The 17,190-nt window shown below is 43.1% G+C and overlaps 1 protein-coding gene across 1 annotated transcript in view; it reads right to left on the reverse strand.

Annotated features, from left to right (window-relative positions):
* The window catches only part of ACACA (acetyl-CoA carboxylase alpha), an 848,870-nt gene that overhangs the window by 683,327 nt on the left and 148,353 nt on the right, over nucleotides 1-17,190 (reverse strand). Inside the window, exons 6-7 of the mRNA XM_063951842.1 lie at nucleotides 9,844-10,053; nucleotides 7,962-8,132 (exon numbers count right to left, since the gene is read on the reverse strand). Coding sequence (XP_063807912.1) covers nucleotides 7,962-8,132; nucleotides 9,844-10,053 — 381 coding nt within the window. The remainder of the gene's footprint in view (nucleotides 1-7,961; nucleotides 8,133-9,843; nucleotides 10,054-17,190) is intronic.

A 17,190-nucleotide genomic window follows, 5' to 3' on the forward strand; every position in this document is an offset into this window, starting at 1 on the left:
ACATAGTATCTGAGGTTGAAAAAAGACAATTGTCCATCGAGTTCAACCTATTTGTGGTCTCCTATGCATGATGATTTGACTAAAATTTCTGACTGATGCTGCTGTCAGCCGTTGCATTTTATCCCAATTTATAGTAACTATAATGCATGACTATGCACCATACCCCTGGATATCCTTATCCATTAGGAATTTATCTAACCCATTCTTAAAGGTGTTGACAGATTCCGCCATTACAACTCCCTCGGGCAGGGAATTCCAAACACGTATTGTCCTTACCGTGAAAAAGCCTTTACGACGTATTGTGCGGAATCTCCTCTCCTCTAACCTGAGCGAGTGTCCACGAGTCCTCTGTGTTGATCTAACCAAAAACAGGTCCCGCGCAAGCTCTGTGTATTGTCCCCTTATATATTTGTAGATGTTGATCATATCCCCTCTTAGTCTCCGCTTTTCCAATGTAAACATGCCTAGTCTTTCAAGCCTTTCCTTGTATTCCATCGTCTCCATGCCCTTAATTAGTTTGGTCGCTCTCCTCTGTACCTTTTCTATCTCCAGGATATCCTTTTTGTAGTACGGTGCCCAGAATTGTACACAGTATTCAAGGTGTGGCCTCACTAGTGATTTATATAACGGGAGTATAATACTCTCGTCCCTAGCATCAATACCCCGTTTTATGCATGCTAATATCTTATTAGCCTTCTTTGCTGCAGTCCTACTTTGGGTACTACTGCTTAGCTTGCTATCTATGAGGACACCTAAGTCCTTTTCCAGTACAGAATCCCCTAATATTACCCCATTTAGTAGGTAGGTGTAATTTTTGTATTTGTTACCACAGTGCATTACCTTACACTTGTCTGTGTTGAAGCGCATTCTCCATTTGGCTGCCCATGCTTCTAATTTAACTAAATCGTTCTGAAGAGACTCGGCATCCTCCTCTGTATTTATAGCCTTACACAATTTGGTATCATCTGCAAAAATTGACACCATGCTCTCTAGACCTTCTGTTAGGTCGTTAATGAAAATATTGAACAATAGCGGTCCTAATACTGAGCCTTGCGGCACACCTCTTAGCACTTCAGTCCAAGTTGAAAAAGATCCATTAACCACAACGCGCTGCTCCCTATTATCTAACCAGTTTTTGACCCAAGTGCATATTGTGCTTCCTAGCCCTGATTCTTGTAGATAAGTCTCATGTGTGGTACAGTATCGAACGCTTTGGCAAAGTCTAAAAAGATTACATCCATGTCTTTACTCTGATCTAGGTTTGCGCTTACTGTTTCATAAAAGCCAAGTAAGTTGGTTTGACAGGATCTGTCCTTCATAAACCCATGTTGATTCCTTTTAATGACCTTATTGACTTCAAGGAACTTCTGAATACTATCTCTTAGAATACAATACTTTCCCCACTATAGATGTAAGACTAACTGGTCTATAATTACCTGGTTCAGCTTTACTTCCCTTTTTGAATATAGGCACTACTTCCGCTATACGCCAGTCTTTGGGAACCATACCTGATATAACTGAATCCTTAAAGATCAAAGATAGCGGTTTTGCCAGTTCAGAGTGAAGCTCCATTAGAACCCTTGGGTGAATACCATCGGGCCCTGGTGATTTATTAATCTTCAAATCTTTTAATCGGTCACAGACTACTTCCTCGCTTAAATAAGTACCTATCAGTGGGATATTCTCATTATTGAGATTGTGTGTCAGTCCCTGAATTGGGTCCTCTCTAGTGAATACTGTTGAAAAAAACTCATTTAGTGTGTCCGCTATGTCATTATCATTTTTGCTTAAGACTCCCAACTTGTCTTTTAAAGGGCCTATACTCTCCTTCTTTAATCTCTTGCTATTAATGTATTTAAAGAATTTTTTGGGATTCGCTTTGCTTTCCTTTGCTACTAGTTTTTCAGTTTCTACTTAGGTAGTTTATTAGGTATCATGGAAAAGTAATTATGGTTATTTGATATGCTTTGATGTCCATTTTTTAGATTATAGGTATTGATAGATTAACTATAGGTGAATTTTGATGATTCTAAAATCTTTTAAATAAAAAACTCTTTTATTGTGAACAACGCTTTCAACCTTTTGCTTTTGTTGTATTAGCAATTTGGGACTCAACCACCCATTAATTGAAGGCAGCAGTACACAATTGAGAAGAGTTGAATATTTATTAACTTTGGGAGCTGTACAGCTGACACACCTATTAGCATAGCGCTTTCTTAGTTTTAGGTTTTTCCATTTATAACTCTTTGTTTAGACTCAATGGACCTTGCGGGATCCATTCCCCATATGTAATGGCACACAACAGTGCTGTCCACTGTGTCGTCTGATTTTTATCCTTTGCGCGGAGGTCCTTGCCAGATTAATTAAAGTGAACCTAAATACTGTATGGTATTTAGTCTAGTCCTATTGACCATAAACTAACATTGTTCACTGATGACCTAACTGGGTACTTTAACTAAGTTGGTGACATCCCTCCCACAGTTAATACTTGAATTTCAGAGTTTTGGCACATTTTAAAATTTTAAAATCAGCATAGTCTGTAGTTCTGAACATCTCTTCCCCTATCTCCACCATTGTGGGACTGCAACAGGCCTTCCCATTGGTGTGGCAGCCTTCTCAGAAAATATTTAGGAGTCTATTGACCTCACAATCTCTCGACTTTTAAAAAAAAGTATCTACCCTTACTCTATGCTCTGGTTACTCCAAATCACAGTCTAAGCTTTTTCTTGGTTGTGGAGAGTAAATATTGTGAAAATTAAAATGCTCCCCAGACTTCTTTACTTGCTAAAAACATTGCTAATACAAATTCAAAATTCCTGGTTCCACTCCATGATTAAATGGATCGTTTGGGTGGGGAAACTGCCATGACAAGGTCTGACTGTGATGGTCCAGCAAGGTTTTCCTTGCTTTTTCTACTGCCTGTTTCAACCTTTCACTGGTGTTGTTAAAGCCCCATCTTTGCGAATATATTATTTGTGATGGAGGATGGCATTTATTTGAAAAAAGGCATATTAGACAGAATATGAATGAAATTTGATTTAGAACCAATGAGGGGTTAACGTCCTGTCCTCTCCAATTGTTCCCCTACAGGGTTCTCCCCAGATCATTTTTCCAGCTGGATGGCAGTAAGAAGTATCCGGTGGGGGCAGTGTAATACTTTGCAATAATTAAAAATGTTGAAATCCTTACAATGATTTAAACTCCAGATTTATGGTGTGTACACACGGTGAGATCCTTGCTATGCCCGATTTTCACTTTGCGATTTTCCCTGAACTCCCTGGAGCCCAGCACCACCGATTTTGACTAACTTTTCTTGAGATATGGACTATGTGTGCTTACGATTTTGGCTTCTATGAGATTTTGGCTTACGTGAGATTTAATTGACATGCGAGATGAACTAGATAGTACACCGATCTAGCAAGGATTGACTTGCCTGCACAGTCTATCTTTTCTTGCGATACAGACCTGGCGGGACCGCGCATCGGGACCGAAACAGGATCGCAAGTGGCATAACACCTAGCGATTTGCACTAACTTTTCTTGCGATTTTGACTATATAGTCAAAATCGCAAGAAAATATCTCACTGTGTGTACACACCATAACAATTCTAAATAAATATTTATTTTTAAAGATGCAACTTGCTGACTGGAAACATATAACTAACTGTCCACAAAAATAACTGTGTCCAGCAATGCACTCTAACACACAGTGCCGTATGCACTCTCTGCCTACCCTTTCTGCAATGTTTCCACTGTCCAAACCACTCCCAATAATGTAAAGGCAGTGCAACTCTGATTCTGGCAGTAAGACCCCTGCTGCAAAATAGTGCCGGGAGGCATGTTAACAAAAAACCAGATGGAGCACCATAGAAATTGACACTGTCACTTTAAAAGATTAAGTGCATATTTAAGTCCCTATGTGTGTGTGTGTATATATATATATATATATATATATATATATAAAGAGACTTGTTATTTTTTTAAAACTCTTGTGGTCTTTTCTGGAATTTTCTTCTTCGAAGGTACTAGTATCCCTTGTCATTACACATACATATCTTGGCTGGCTGAGGCGTTAGTCGCAATTGGGCATATGCAGCGTGCCTGGGCGTAAGGATGCCCGCCTAGTAATAGGGACGCACACAGAGTGTTTGGCGTTACCTTTGAATGTAATACCTGTGATCATCCACCAGATGTCGCTATTTAAAATCACCAATGTGCATGCGTATGGTCTCCATTAAAATACAATACTGAACTACAGCGTAAGACCTACTTTACTGGTGCATCTCATTACGATACAATATACTACAGTATGTCATACAGTATACCTTTATAACAGCATATACAGTACAGACACAAATAGTACAGCCTATACAGTTGCAAATGAACGTGTTACAGGTACAGTATGGTCTATTGTTGTTAGGGATATGTGAGCGTCCAAATCACGTAGTATTAAGTATAATGGGGAGAGATAAAAGCTCCTCCCTAAGTTCCTTGATGCCAAATCACTATGCTTAGCATCTCTGTACAGTATTTTGTATTTGAGTACTAAATAGCACGAACAGCTTGTAACGTAGAGCGGCAAGTGTTATCTTTCTGTGTATAATGGGGAGAGATAAAAGCGCCTCCCTAAGTTCACGGATGCCAAATCACTGTGCTTAGTGTCTCTGTACAGTATTTTGCATTTGAGTACTGAATAGCACGAACAGCTTGTAACGTACAGTGGCAAGTGTTAGCTTTCTAAGTATAATGGGGAGAGATAAAAGATCCTCCCTAAGTTCCTGGATGCCAAATCACTGTGCTTAGCATCTCTGTACAGTATTTTGTATTTGAGTACTAAATAGCACGAACAGCTTGCAACGTACTCTGCTGTAATGGCTAGAAGTGTGCACACTTCTGTTGAATGTGAAGGTATATTACAAAAAAAAAAAAAAAAATTTTTTTTTTTTATAAAGTGAGTGTCAGAAAAAATAAATAAAAATACACTCACACTTTGGGAATCAAACCCAGGACTCTCAGCATGGGAGGCGGAAGACTTCACCACTTGCCCATGCCACTGCATGGGAGATATACAAGCTCATGTGTAAAAGTACTGTAAGCAGCGATTCCTTCCCATTGGTGTTTTTTTATGCCGTTAAGGGACTTGGACGCTCATATTTCAGAACACAGTATTAAGCCACCCCCTACCCCCATCCCACTTCCCCCCCTGGGAGCCTGCGTAGTTCTTACAGTAGACAGGGAGAGAGGTCAGGTTACAATAAATGTACAATGCTAAAGAAAAAAGATTTATAGCGGCGCTCATGGAATCAGACATACAGTTTATAAAACATGTCCTTGGAGCCAATGAGTATAAAACTACACATTTATTTTACACGCAACTTTATACACATACAAATTTCTATGCATAGGAAATATTCATATAAAAAAACTCAATTCACTATAAGAACATGTTGGTATCAAGCCGGCAGGTTGTAAGAATCTTTGTATGTATTGTATTTAACGGCCAATAATTGAAAGTCTGGGTGGTTTAAAATCCAATATTACTACTGTGGTACCTATTCGCAAGGCACTGGAATAAAATGACAGTCAAAGGATTACTAAAGTTCATATAATATGCACCGCCAGAGATTCCATACTAAATACAATATAGCAAGCAGCCCGGTGTTACAATGAATCAGAGTTTACTTTGTAACAAGCACAGCATGAGCAGGTTTAATTACCCCCAGTCCCGAGCGTCCTTGGGTTGTGTTACTCACGGGGATGGTAACACAACACTCACACTTTGGGAATCAAACCCAGGACTCTCAGCATGGGAGGCGGAAGACTTCACCACTTGCCCATGTCGCTGCATGGAAGATACACAAGTTCATGTGTAAAAGTACTGCAAGCAGCGATTCCTTTCCATTGGTGTTCGTTTATGCAGTTAGGGGACTCGGACGCTCATTTTTCAAAACACGGTATCTAGTGCACTGTACATACTTTAAAGTCAATGAACTACATTATTCCTTTCACACAGTTGCGTCTGCATACACTATTTTAATTTTTACTCTATTGCTTTGTCTATGGGACTTGGACGCTCACAAGCAGTAACACAGCAATTGACAAGTACTTTAGGGGGTCATTCCAACCTGTTCGCACGCAGCGTTTTTTCGCTGCAATGCAAACGGGTGCGGAATGCGCATGCGTGGCGGGCGCGACATTGCCCTGGCGACAGGGTTTGCTGGGTTACGTCGCGGCTACCGACGGGAGCGGTCGCATCGGCGACCACTAAGAAGATTGACAGCAAGGAGGCGTGGATGTGCGGATCCGGACCGTTGGAGAGCGTTTTCGGGGAGTGGTGAGTAAAACGCAGGAGTGTCCAGGACAACGGAGGGCGGAGGTGTGACGTCAAAGCCGGGCCCATCATCGCTGGATCAATCGCACGGGGTAAGGATATCCAGGGCTGCTCTACTTCTGCTTGAAATTTTTTTAGCTTAGCAGGGCTGCACAAGCGATCGCAGTCCTGCTAAGCTAAAATACACTCCCGCATAAGCGTGGACTGTTGATCGCAGTAGCAGCTAAAAAGTTGCTGGCTGCGATCAACTCGGAATGACCACCTTAATACGTTAATTTGCGTCTGTATAAACTATTTTTTTTTTTTATACTCTCTCCGTCTGACCATTGGTCACCATCTGTGTGTACAGTATGCAGTACAGGACTGTATATTAACATTACAGTCATCATTGACCATTTGCCAGAGCTTGTACTGTTGATCAATCTGCCGCTATTCGATCTAAAGTACTGGATTAGTGGAGCATTAGCCAACCAGTGGTGATGTGTATTACATGCTGAGTATGTACTCGTGCCTCAACGCGCCTGTCCGTGATTAAACTCAGCAACCTAAGCCTAGGCATGACTAAACCTCCGTTTAGGCGGAGAAACAGCCAAGATAACAGATGATCCATCTGTAGGTCCCTGCAACCTTATAAGAGGACCAAGGCTACATTTAGACATTGGGGACCCACAGGATCTCATGCCTTAATGAAGTAATATTCAGCTTTATAGTTTAACTTTTAAGGGATTTCGCATATCCACACATGTTTTATCTGTGTGGTGTCCAAGAAACTGAAACAACCTTCTTGGTAGATGAAGAAGAATTAGGTCATAAACTAATCCAGATAAGACTGTAGAGTATGAGTCTTCAACCTATGGCCCTCCAGTTGCTGTGGAACTAGACATCCCAGCATGCCCTGCCTCAGTTTTAGCATACCTTAATAGTAAAACTGTTGCAGGGTATGCTGGAATGTGTAGTTCCAAAGCAGCTGAAGGGCCGCAGGTTGAAGACGCACGCTGAGGAGCATGGTCTCAGGAGTCTGTCCTACCTAAGCAAATCTGATAATTAAAAATTGAAAAGCAAACAAGAGTTCAGATGCGTCTTTCCTCATCTAGCCCCCGTATGTAATGCGTTGCAGCCTGCAGGGCTTATGAGAGCCGCCAGCTTGGCCGCTGGCGAGTGCCTCCCCCCCCCTCCCCCCCAAAAAAATGCATCTTATTCGTATCACGGGAAAGCATTGTAACATGGCATTTCGTATGCAGATCCAGCTGCAGTTGCACATAGAATAGTCATGCTCCATATCATTTTAATCAGCAAAGGTTACTTGAGCACAGCGATGCGAACAATACACAATTTCAGGGCACAAATAGACGCTCAGCGTTAGTAAAAGCAGTCACGCCTAGGCACAACTAGAAAGGCTGTTTAACGTGACTGTAGCAACGACGAGAGAAGAATCATCTGTATGTCAATGACCTGTTCCCAGATTCACATAAAGATATGTAAATGCTTCTATATTGCCTGCAAAGATTTATAACTCATTCAAAATAGTATAGCCACTTCCATTAAAAAAACAACAACAAAAGATGCTATAGATAAATATTACAGGACAATGCTTACAGCCAGGAAAAGATAAGCAGGCAACTTTTCAGTACCTGAAGTTGTGCAGCTGGAAGATTGATATCAGCAACCATCTCAGTACAGGGGTGCTCCACCTGTAGACGGGGGTTTAGCTCTAGGTAGTAGAAGGTGCCGTCTTGACTATACAGATATTCCACTGTCCCAGCGCTTACATATCCAACCATTTTGGCAAGTTTCACAGCACACTGTCAAAAATAGAAAATGTTGTCCTGCATGAATGATCAAATGCTAGAGAAACATAGAACGCCGTACATATTTCCTACAAAAAGCATGTTGTGAAACTCTTGTAGAAGTTGATTAGAAAAAAAAAATACCAGTACAGTACTCATAATGTTAAAAAGAAAAACACTTTACAAAGTTCCTGATCCTTGAAATTACTGTCTGCTGAATTAGGATTTTACTACAGACATGTGTTTGTGAAAGTAATGTGAACGTCTCCGTAATAACCTTAAAGGGCTCTTAAAGCAGATGCAGTATGTGGCTTTAGGAAAGGAACAAGGCAGACAGGTATGAACGACTATTCCCCAGCCGCATACAAAGAATAAAATGTGTAAGAGTCGTTTTGTTATTATTGGTATTACTGATCCATGTTTGGTACAGTGGGCGCGTTAATAAAAATGTTTTTTAGTATTAAAGGAGAATAAGAGTCATTTTCTGTTTCTGTTATTGCAGAATGCAGTAACTCTACTGTGCAAATATTTAAAAGATGTAAACCATACTCAGCTCAGACCTGTAGTCCCTGAAAATGATGCATAGCTACGTCCAAAGTAAAAGATACTGAAACAGACAAAATCTTAAGACTGAACAAATCTGTTCTCAGAAGATGGTGTCCCATATTGCTATCTATGTATACATGACTGCATCTCACACTCTAATCCAAGATTTTGCCTGTGCTGCCCCCCTTCACTGAAACAAGCTCCCTTGCTATATAGACTCTACCCAACCTTGCAAAGCTTCAAACAGGCAATGAAAACCCACCTGTACATCAAAGCATATCCTTCACCATATAATCAGTTTCGAGATCACTCTCCCCACCCCCTGTCTTGTATCTTGGTCATCTCTACCCTGCTTACTTCCTGCCCTCAGGCTTGCTTGCACTTCATGTCACCTGTCTGTCTTCCCTCTCCCTCGAGACTGTACCTTTCTGTTCTCACAGCCCTCTTCTCTTACAAATCAACTACAGCCCTCACATACCCAGTGGCTGTCTAACCGCATCACCTCTCACTCATAGTCGTTCATCTCTCCCAATAGCTGCACTCCCTAGTAGTGAATAGATTACACCTTCACTTACATTAAGCTGGGTACACACTTAGCGATGATGTTGTAGTAATAATAATAATAATAATAATATCTAAATATATAGGAACTAACCTAAGTCTTAACAGTCCTTTTTTACGCACCATTGGGCTGGGCCATCGTAGCTGCCACCCCCTGGAATTAACTGTAATTGACACCCTCTGTGTCCTTAGCCCTAGCCGCCACCCCAGGCGGGTTAGGGTACGGGGGCTAATTTACCCCATCCCCTGTCAGCATTCTAAAAGTAGGGATACCGACTGTCGGTAACACGTATTACAGCCATTTCAGACATATAATTTAGCGTCTACACAAGAAAAATAAGTCTTACATAAATATTTTGCCATTTTCAATTTGGACATTATGTACTACTTTTGCTACAATTGCTATATAACATCTTCCTTTTTTGTTATTTTAATCTCTAATTTATTTATAAACATACTTTGTTTTGTTGACCTGAATAATTCTTCACCAGCGTACTTCCAAATCACACTTGGTTCAAGTTATTTAATCCTCCATAACCTAAATTTCTAAGTCCATGAAGCACCTACTTCCTTTTCTAACACAATAGAGGAAATATACAGTAAGAATAATTTGTCTCACCTGCTCCATCTGCTCAAACACTGTGCTGGTGGCAATTGATGCAGGTGCTTCTTCGATAATCTTCTGGTGACGTCGTTGCACAGAACAATCCCGGCCAAACAGTGAAATAGCATTCCCATACTGATCAGCAAGAATCTGTACCTCCAGGTGACGTGATTGCTTCGCTAGTCTCATTACAAATATGGGAGACCCAGGAACCTCTGTTTGGACCTTTAAAACAACAAGTGGCAACGACTCAATTAATTCCTACATTTACTGAAGACAAGTTCAGTTGTACCCAGTCAGGAACATAAAAGGACTGCTAGAACGAATGCAAGTAATTTAATATGGAAATGTGAAAACAGGCCCACAGATTATATATATATATATATATATATATATATATATATAATATACATACATATATATATACATACACAGTTCAGGTTCAGCAGAACATGGGGGCCCCTGATGTTAGCATAATTAAACTGCTTCAGTACCTCAGTTAACTTTACATTAGTAAGAAGTAGAAGTTTAAATCTAAAATTACTTCATATTCTAAGTAAATTTTGTAATGTTTGGAAGCAGTATAGCAGGGCTGGCAAAACCGGTCAACGAGATCTACCAACAGTTCATGTTTTCCAGGCCTCCTGGAGATCTGTAGAATTGTCAGTTAGGAATGAATGCAGCACATCTTAATTAGTAATGACTACACCTGTGCACCAGCATGGTGGTCTGGAAAATGTGTACTGTTGGTAGATCTCGTGGACTGGTTTGGCCAGCCCTGCAGTATAGGGTCAATCAATCAAACAATGTTTGTGGCTACGTCCCCAAAATTACCAATTTTCGTGGGTTAGCTGGAAATATTATGCATCCCTGCAATGTAAGAAGGAGGGACCACAGCAGGTATCCTCTCCATTGCTGCCTGCAGTAGCATCCCTCATAGGTTTCTATGGAGGATACAATGCTGCCAGCTGTACCAATATGCGGAATGCAAAACATTCCATATATTGGCCCCTGCAGCAACAGCCATCTGAAGATGGCGGTAGCTTATTGTAGCCTATGGGCTACACACTGCATAGTTGGCCGGCTCCCCGGAAGTGGCCTCTGTATTGGTGTGATCTGTCTGACCGCGTATGCGCAGCATCTCCGGCAGCTGCCACAGCACATCGCAGGGACGGGCTCCTTTCGGAGTCCAAGTCCCTGACAGTGCTGATTAATAAATGTCACTGCATATTGCAATGTGATGCTGGGTTGTAAGATCCCGCCAAGGTCGCATTCAATATGCAATCTATGATAAATGGCCTCCTTAGTTATGCTAACATCAGTGGGCACCATGTTCTGAACTTGAACCTATATATGCAAACTTTGTTATTAAAATATCAAGACAGTTAAAATATATTTTATATATAAAAAAATATTTATAAATCCCACTAACATTATTGGATACACTAGATCACATGATTGTGCATTATTTCCCAATGTCTGCACACTTCACAGCATAACGGCACACCTGAACTACTTCAAAACCTCAAACACACAGCCCCAGCAGTATCTACACACTACTCGCAGAAAATCAGCACAGCCCTGCATTCACTGACAGACATACACAATTAGGATAGACAATTTTCAACTGTTTTAATCACTTAAACGGTTATCCAGTTAAATATTTTTTCAAATTTGATAAAAAACAATGGTTCTATTGAGAAAATTGTTTTTTTTGTTTGTATTTTTTTTTTAATAAACAGATCGCAATTCTTTACTTCAGGCCCAAAGCTGTCACCCAGGGGCGTAGCCAGAACTTTGTGGGTCACATAGCAACATTTTGAAGGGGCCCCTGTCCCAATACTTCTAGAGAGAAACCTCTCCGCAGCAACTGTTAATTGTATGCCCCATAATAGTGCCCTAGGTCATTTTCTAAACCATTGCAGTGGCTAAGTTAATGTTATACCCCATAGTAATGCCCTAGTTTATTTTATGAACAATAGTAGTGCCCTAGGTCACGTTATGTCACATTGTACACCTTATGCAACACAGTAACCCCAATTCACATTATGACATAGTGTCCCCAGTTCATATTATGCCACATTACAGTTCCCGCAATTCATAATATGCCACACTATAGTGCCTCCACTTCATATTGCAGCACATTATATTGTCACCGTTCCTCCAGTTCAATTTATACCACATTACAATGAGCAGGTCAAGGGGCACACCTGATATTTTGCAGGCCCCAAGGCAAACATTTGTAAGGGCCCCTATAGACCGCCCATTGGTGAAAAATGTATATAACACATGTAACTTTGGTTTGGAAGGTGGGCCCCTCTCAGCTCAGGGTCCCATAGCAGCTGCACTCCCTGCACCTATGGTACCTACGCCTTTCTGTCACCCTAGTTTGAAATATGGTATCCCATTCTCTTACATGGTTAGAATTATGCACATTAATAGTAACACAGTGACAGCTTCAGCACAGACGGATTTATTGATCACAAGATTTTTAGAATGGGGTACTCTAAAGGCCCGTACAGACTGGTCGATATATCGGCCGTTCTTTTGAACGGACGATATATCGCGGGACCGTCGGCCAGTGTGTACAGCCGATACGTCTGTGAACTCCGTCGTTCACAGACGTATCGCGTCGGCCGCGCAGCACAGCCGACGGCCAATATATCTACCGATATATTGGCGCGTCGCTGTGTGTGTACGGGGCGGTCGGCCGACCGCCCGTACACATGCTGCGGCGGCCGGCGGTGATTGACAGCTGAACTGGGCGGGCGTGTGTACACGCCCGCTCAGTTCATGACGTCAGTCCCCGACGGATCGAGCAGTGTGTATGCTGAACACACTGCTCGATCCGTCCATAGATATATCTGCAGATCAATTGATCTGCAGATATATCTATTAGTGTGTACCCACCTTAAGTCATCTAACTGAAACTAAAAAGTACTAAAAATGAATAGAAGTGAATGAATACCCCTTTCACACCGCCAATGCCGGATCCCACCCCTTTCACACCCGCCAATGCCGGATCCCACCCGGGAATTGGAAACGGGTCCTTCCCGGGTGGGATCCAGCATTGGACGTTGCTGCTGACTTCCCCGACCCGGAAATATGCCGGGCGGGTTGCCATAGCTGCGGAGGGCAAAGCCGGCAGCGGAAGTGGCGCTGGGAGATGAAATCATCTCCGCGCCACCTCTCCCTGTTCTAGTGAGCGGGTTCCGGGTCGCATCGACCCGGGAGCCCGTTTACGCTGCCATTGACCCGGTATTCAACCCGGGAATAACAATGCTTTGTTCCCGGGTTGAATTGCCCGGTCAGGCGTCTCGGGATTTCAGCTATTGCACTTTCACACCGCACGCTGACCTGTGTCGACCCACAATATGCCGGGTCGATACCGGGTTATTTGTGTGGTGTGAAAGGGGTATTATACTCCTTTTGCACTGCCGCAATAATCTGGGTTATTGTCTGGTCTAACCAGGTCACAGCTTGGAGTAAAAGAGTCCTTGAAAAATAATCCAGGTTGAGTGACCTGGGAATCATACCCTGGTAGCTACCGTTTGGACCCAGGTAAATGTGCAGTGTAAATAACTCGACCCGGTTTATCCGACCCAGGTTTATGCTTAAAAGCTGGTGATTGGCTGTGTATGCAGAGGTCCACCTCAAGGAAGTGTCTGAGTGACATATAGGCTATACACGGGTTCAGTTTAAATGGGAATAACCCAAGTCTAAGGTGCAATGTAAACAGGGTCTGACCCGGGTTGGAACAGTGTCCAGAAACCTGGGTTGGACCTAGGTTTTTGGTAGAAAAGTGGTGTTACTTATGGGCCCTACAGACTCTGCGATGTGCCGCCGAGCTGCCCGATCGCCGATACGGCAGACGGGTAACCCGGCAGCGGGGGGGAAGTGACGGGGGGAGTGAAGTTTCTTCAGTCCCCCCGTCACCCGGCTCCGTAGACGTGCAGGCAAATATGGGCGATCTCATCCATATTGGCCTGCATGCACAGCCGACGGGGCATCAGCGATGAACGAGCGCGGGGCTGCGCATCGTTCATCGCTGGTGCCTCCACACTGACAGATATGAACGTTATCTAGTTCAATAATGAACGAGATCGTTCATATCTTGCAGTGTTATCGCCCAGTGTGTAGGACGCATTAGGAAACAACTCAGATAGGAGACCATCTATGTTTTTCCCTGGGTTAATTGATACAATGTATAATCTAATAATCTTAATAAGGATGTTAAATCTAATTGGTGTATTCCATCAAAAGATGATTCTCTCCCTTTTTCTAATACCTGATTGATGTCCTGTTATTCAAGTGGCAAAAATCTCTGTGATATATTGGTTAAATCGGACATTACAAAGGGAGACAAGGACGTCCAGAGACATTTTTTATCAAACAAAAAGTGGGATGCTTTAGATGCTCCTGCGTTACATTTCATGTAGCTACATGATTCCAGGGGATGTATTCTTTCATCCACATTCCGGTAAAAAATACCAAACACGATGACATCATCTTACCTGTAATAGCTCTTAAGTTATTTATCAAACCCTCTGTACATGCGGGATGTCCTACAGTATGTGCGTAAAACCCAGTGCAAGTTAAAAGAAAGAATGAGTGATCAAAGATCAACCATTTGGGAGGTCATTCAGAGTGGAACTACTGACCAAACAATCGCCCATCATTTTGTTGAGGCTAGGCATAATCTGGCCAGTATTCACTACCGCATGACTGACTTTGTACCACAACCAATCAGAGGTGGAGACCGCTATCTATTATTACTTAAGTGTGAGGCAAGATGGAAAGATGGATTTATAGATTAGGGGTTATGTCACCTAATATCCTCAATGAATCTATGATCCTATCATTTATTTATTATTGGATTCGTCATGGTTTGGTTGTTAATATGTTTTTATATCTGCAATATGAACTTTTTTATGGTTGCTGCTCTATTCGATACACTGCTGCATTTATTGTTATGTATACATGCTGGTATTAGCATTATGCTACTAGCTATGCTTATATGCTATGTTATTTACCACTAACTCCATTTAAATATCTTCTATACAGACGATGAAACGCACCTGCGGATCACTGAAGCAGTCTGGAAGTGCCTATTTACACCAGACACCTTGTGTTGCATTTGCATAGGAGTTGTACAGTATTGCACAGCCGCTTCCTTGCATCTGTGTAATATCGTACTACTCTGAATCAGGCCCTATGTCCAGTTTTTCTTCAACTCCCCCCATCACTCAGTGTCTACTTCAGAGGCGGCCAAAACGTTGATTGCGATCTATCGGTAGATCGCGGAACTCTCGCCGGTAGATCGCGATCCAAGTGTGCCACCTGCGTCTGCAGCGTTTCCAATGATGCATGTGCGGGTGACGTCAAGACATCAGCCGCGCACCCACGCAATGCACGATTAGGAACGCGATGAGAGGAGGAGCAGCAGCAGCAGTGGCGGGAAGCAGGAGCAGGCACGTGACAGAGGGGATCCAGCCAGCCAGCAGGGATCCAGCCAACCAGCCAGCGGGGAGACAGCCAGCGGGTATCCAGCCAGCTAAAGTAAGTATTAATGTTAGTGTGGGCACATGGCACTGTGGGGGCATATGTGGCACCGTAGGCACATGGCACTGTGGGGGCATGTGTGTAACTGGCACTGTGGGGGCATATGTGTATCTGGCAATGTGGGGGGCATGTCTGGCACTGTGGGGGCATGTGTATCTGGCACTGTGGGGGCATATGTGGCACTGTGGGTGTATACGTGTTTGAGGTTTTTAACTGTGGGGGCCAATGTATGATTTCGTGCGAGGCAGTCATTACATCCTGTACAGCAAGGCTACGCCGCTTTTTTGTATTTTGTTATACCACGCCCCCTTTTTTGTTATGGAATGCCCCTAGTTTGGACGCGCGCCTTCGGCGCGCACAATTATCCCACCTAGGTAGGTCACAAAAGCTTTTCAGCTTTCAAAGTAGAACATTGACTCCAAAAGTCTGGCCACCCCTGGTCTACATAATCCTGAGTATTGCCCCTTATTCCCACCTCTATCACCCCTAACCCCCCCCCCCACAGTCTCACACACCTTTTCCTCTCTCCCCTCCTCTGTCTCCCATCTAACCCTCTGTATCCCTTCCTGTCCTCTATCGTTACCCCACTTTCATTCACCTCTGCCCACCATGGTCCTACTACCCAACCACTCAGCCCTGATCTCCCTCCTACCCACCTCCTAAATTTCTCTTCCGAGCCTAGGCACCGGCATCACATTACTTGCTCATCATCCCTGCCCTCCAAGTTAATCTCACCTGAACGCTACAGCAACCCTGATAATCTCATTCACATCTCTCCCACAAAGTCTCTCGCAACGGCAACCCTGGTAATCTCATTCACATCTCTCTCCCACTCTCCTGTTTCCACTGTATTGCCAGATCGGTCTGTAACAAATTGGTCCACATACATGACCTTTTTTTCTCCAACTCCCTGGATCTCCTAGCCATTACAGAAAGTTGGGATCCCCCTCTGATATCACTTCTCATGCTGCTTGCTCCACTCGGGGCCTCACATTCACACACCACCACCTGCCAGAGGGGTCGAAGTGGTGGTGGTGTAGGGGTCCTTCTATCCTCTAGTTACTCCTGCCAACTCATACCACTACAACATTTCCTTACATTCTATATGGTTGAGGTCCATGTTATACGCCTCTTCCAACCTGTTCACCTTTGAGTAGCTGTAATTTACAGTCCCCCCGGCATTCCCACTAAATTCCTGGACCACTTTGCTTCCTGGTTCCCTTACTTCCTCTCTTTAGACATTCTCACCATTACCTTAGGTGATTTCAACATCCCAACCGATATCCCCACAAAATCCTCTGCCTCTAAACTCCATAACATCACACCATTGCTTGGTCTCTCCGAGTGGACCTCCTCACCCTCACATGTGAGTGGGCACTCACTTGATTTGGTCTCCACTCACCATTGTGATATTTCTACTTCTCCATCCCCCTATTCCCCCTCTCTGACCATCACCTGCTCTCTTTGAACTTATCCCTCGCTGCTTCCTCATCTCTTGGTCCTAAGGTTACCATCACTAAGCATGACATTGAGGCCATAGATACCATTTCATTATCCTCCCTGCTTGATTCACTTCTCTCTCCGACGTCCTGAGCAAGCCACTTCCCTATACAATGCCTTCCTTACTTCTGCTCTTGACTCTGTTGCTCCAGCAACCACTATTCACCCCCACAGATCGGCATTCCATATTCACTAGATATCTGAAAAAATGTTGATGTACCACTGAGCAACAATGGAGGAAATCACGCTCTAAAGCAGATTTCCTCCATTTCTAATGAATGCTCTCTCATCCTACAGTGC

The sequence above is a fragment of the Pseudophryne corroboree genome, chromosome 2, assembly GCF_028390025.1.
Source record: "Pseudophryne corroboree isolate aPseCor3 chromosome 2, aPseCor3.hap2, whole genome shotgun sequence".
Classification (NCBI taxonomy): Eukaryota; Metazoa; Chordata; class Amphibia; order Anura; family Myobatrachidae; genus Pseudophryne; species Pseudophryne corroboree.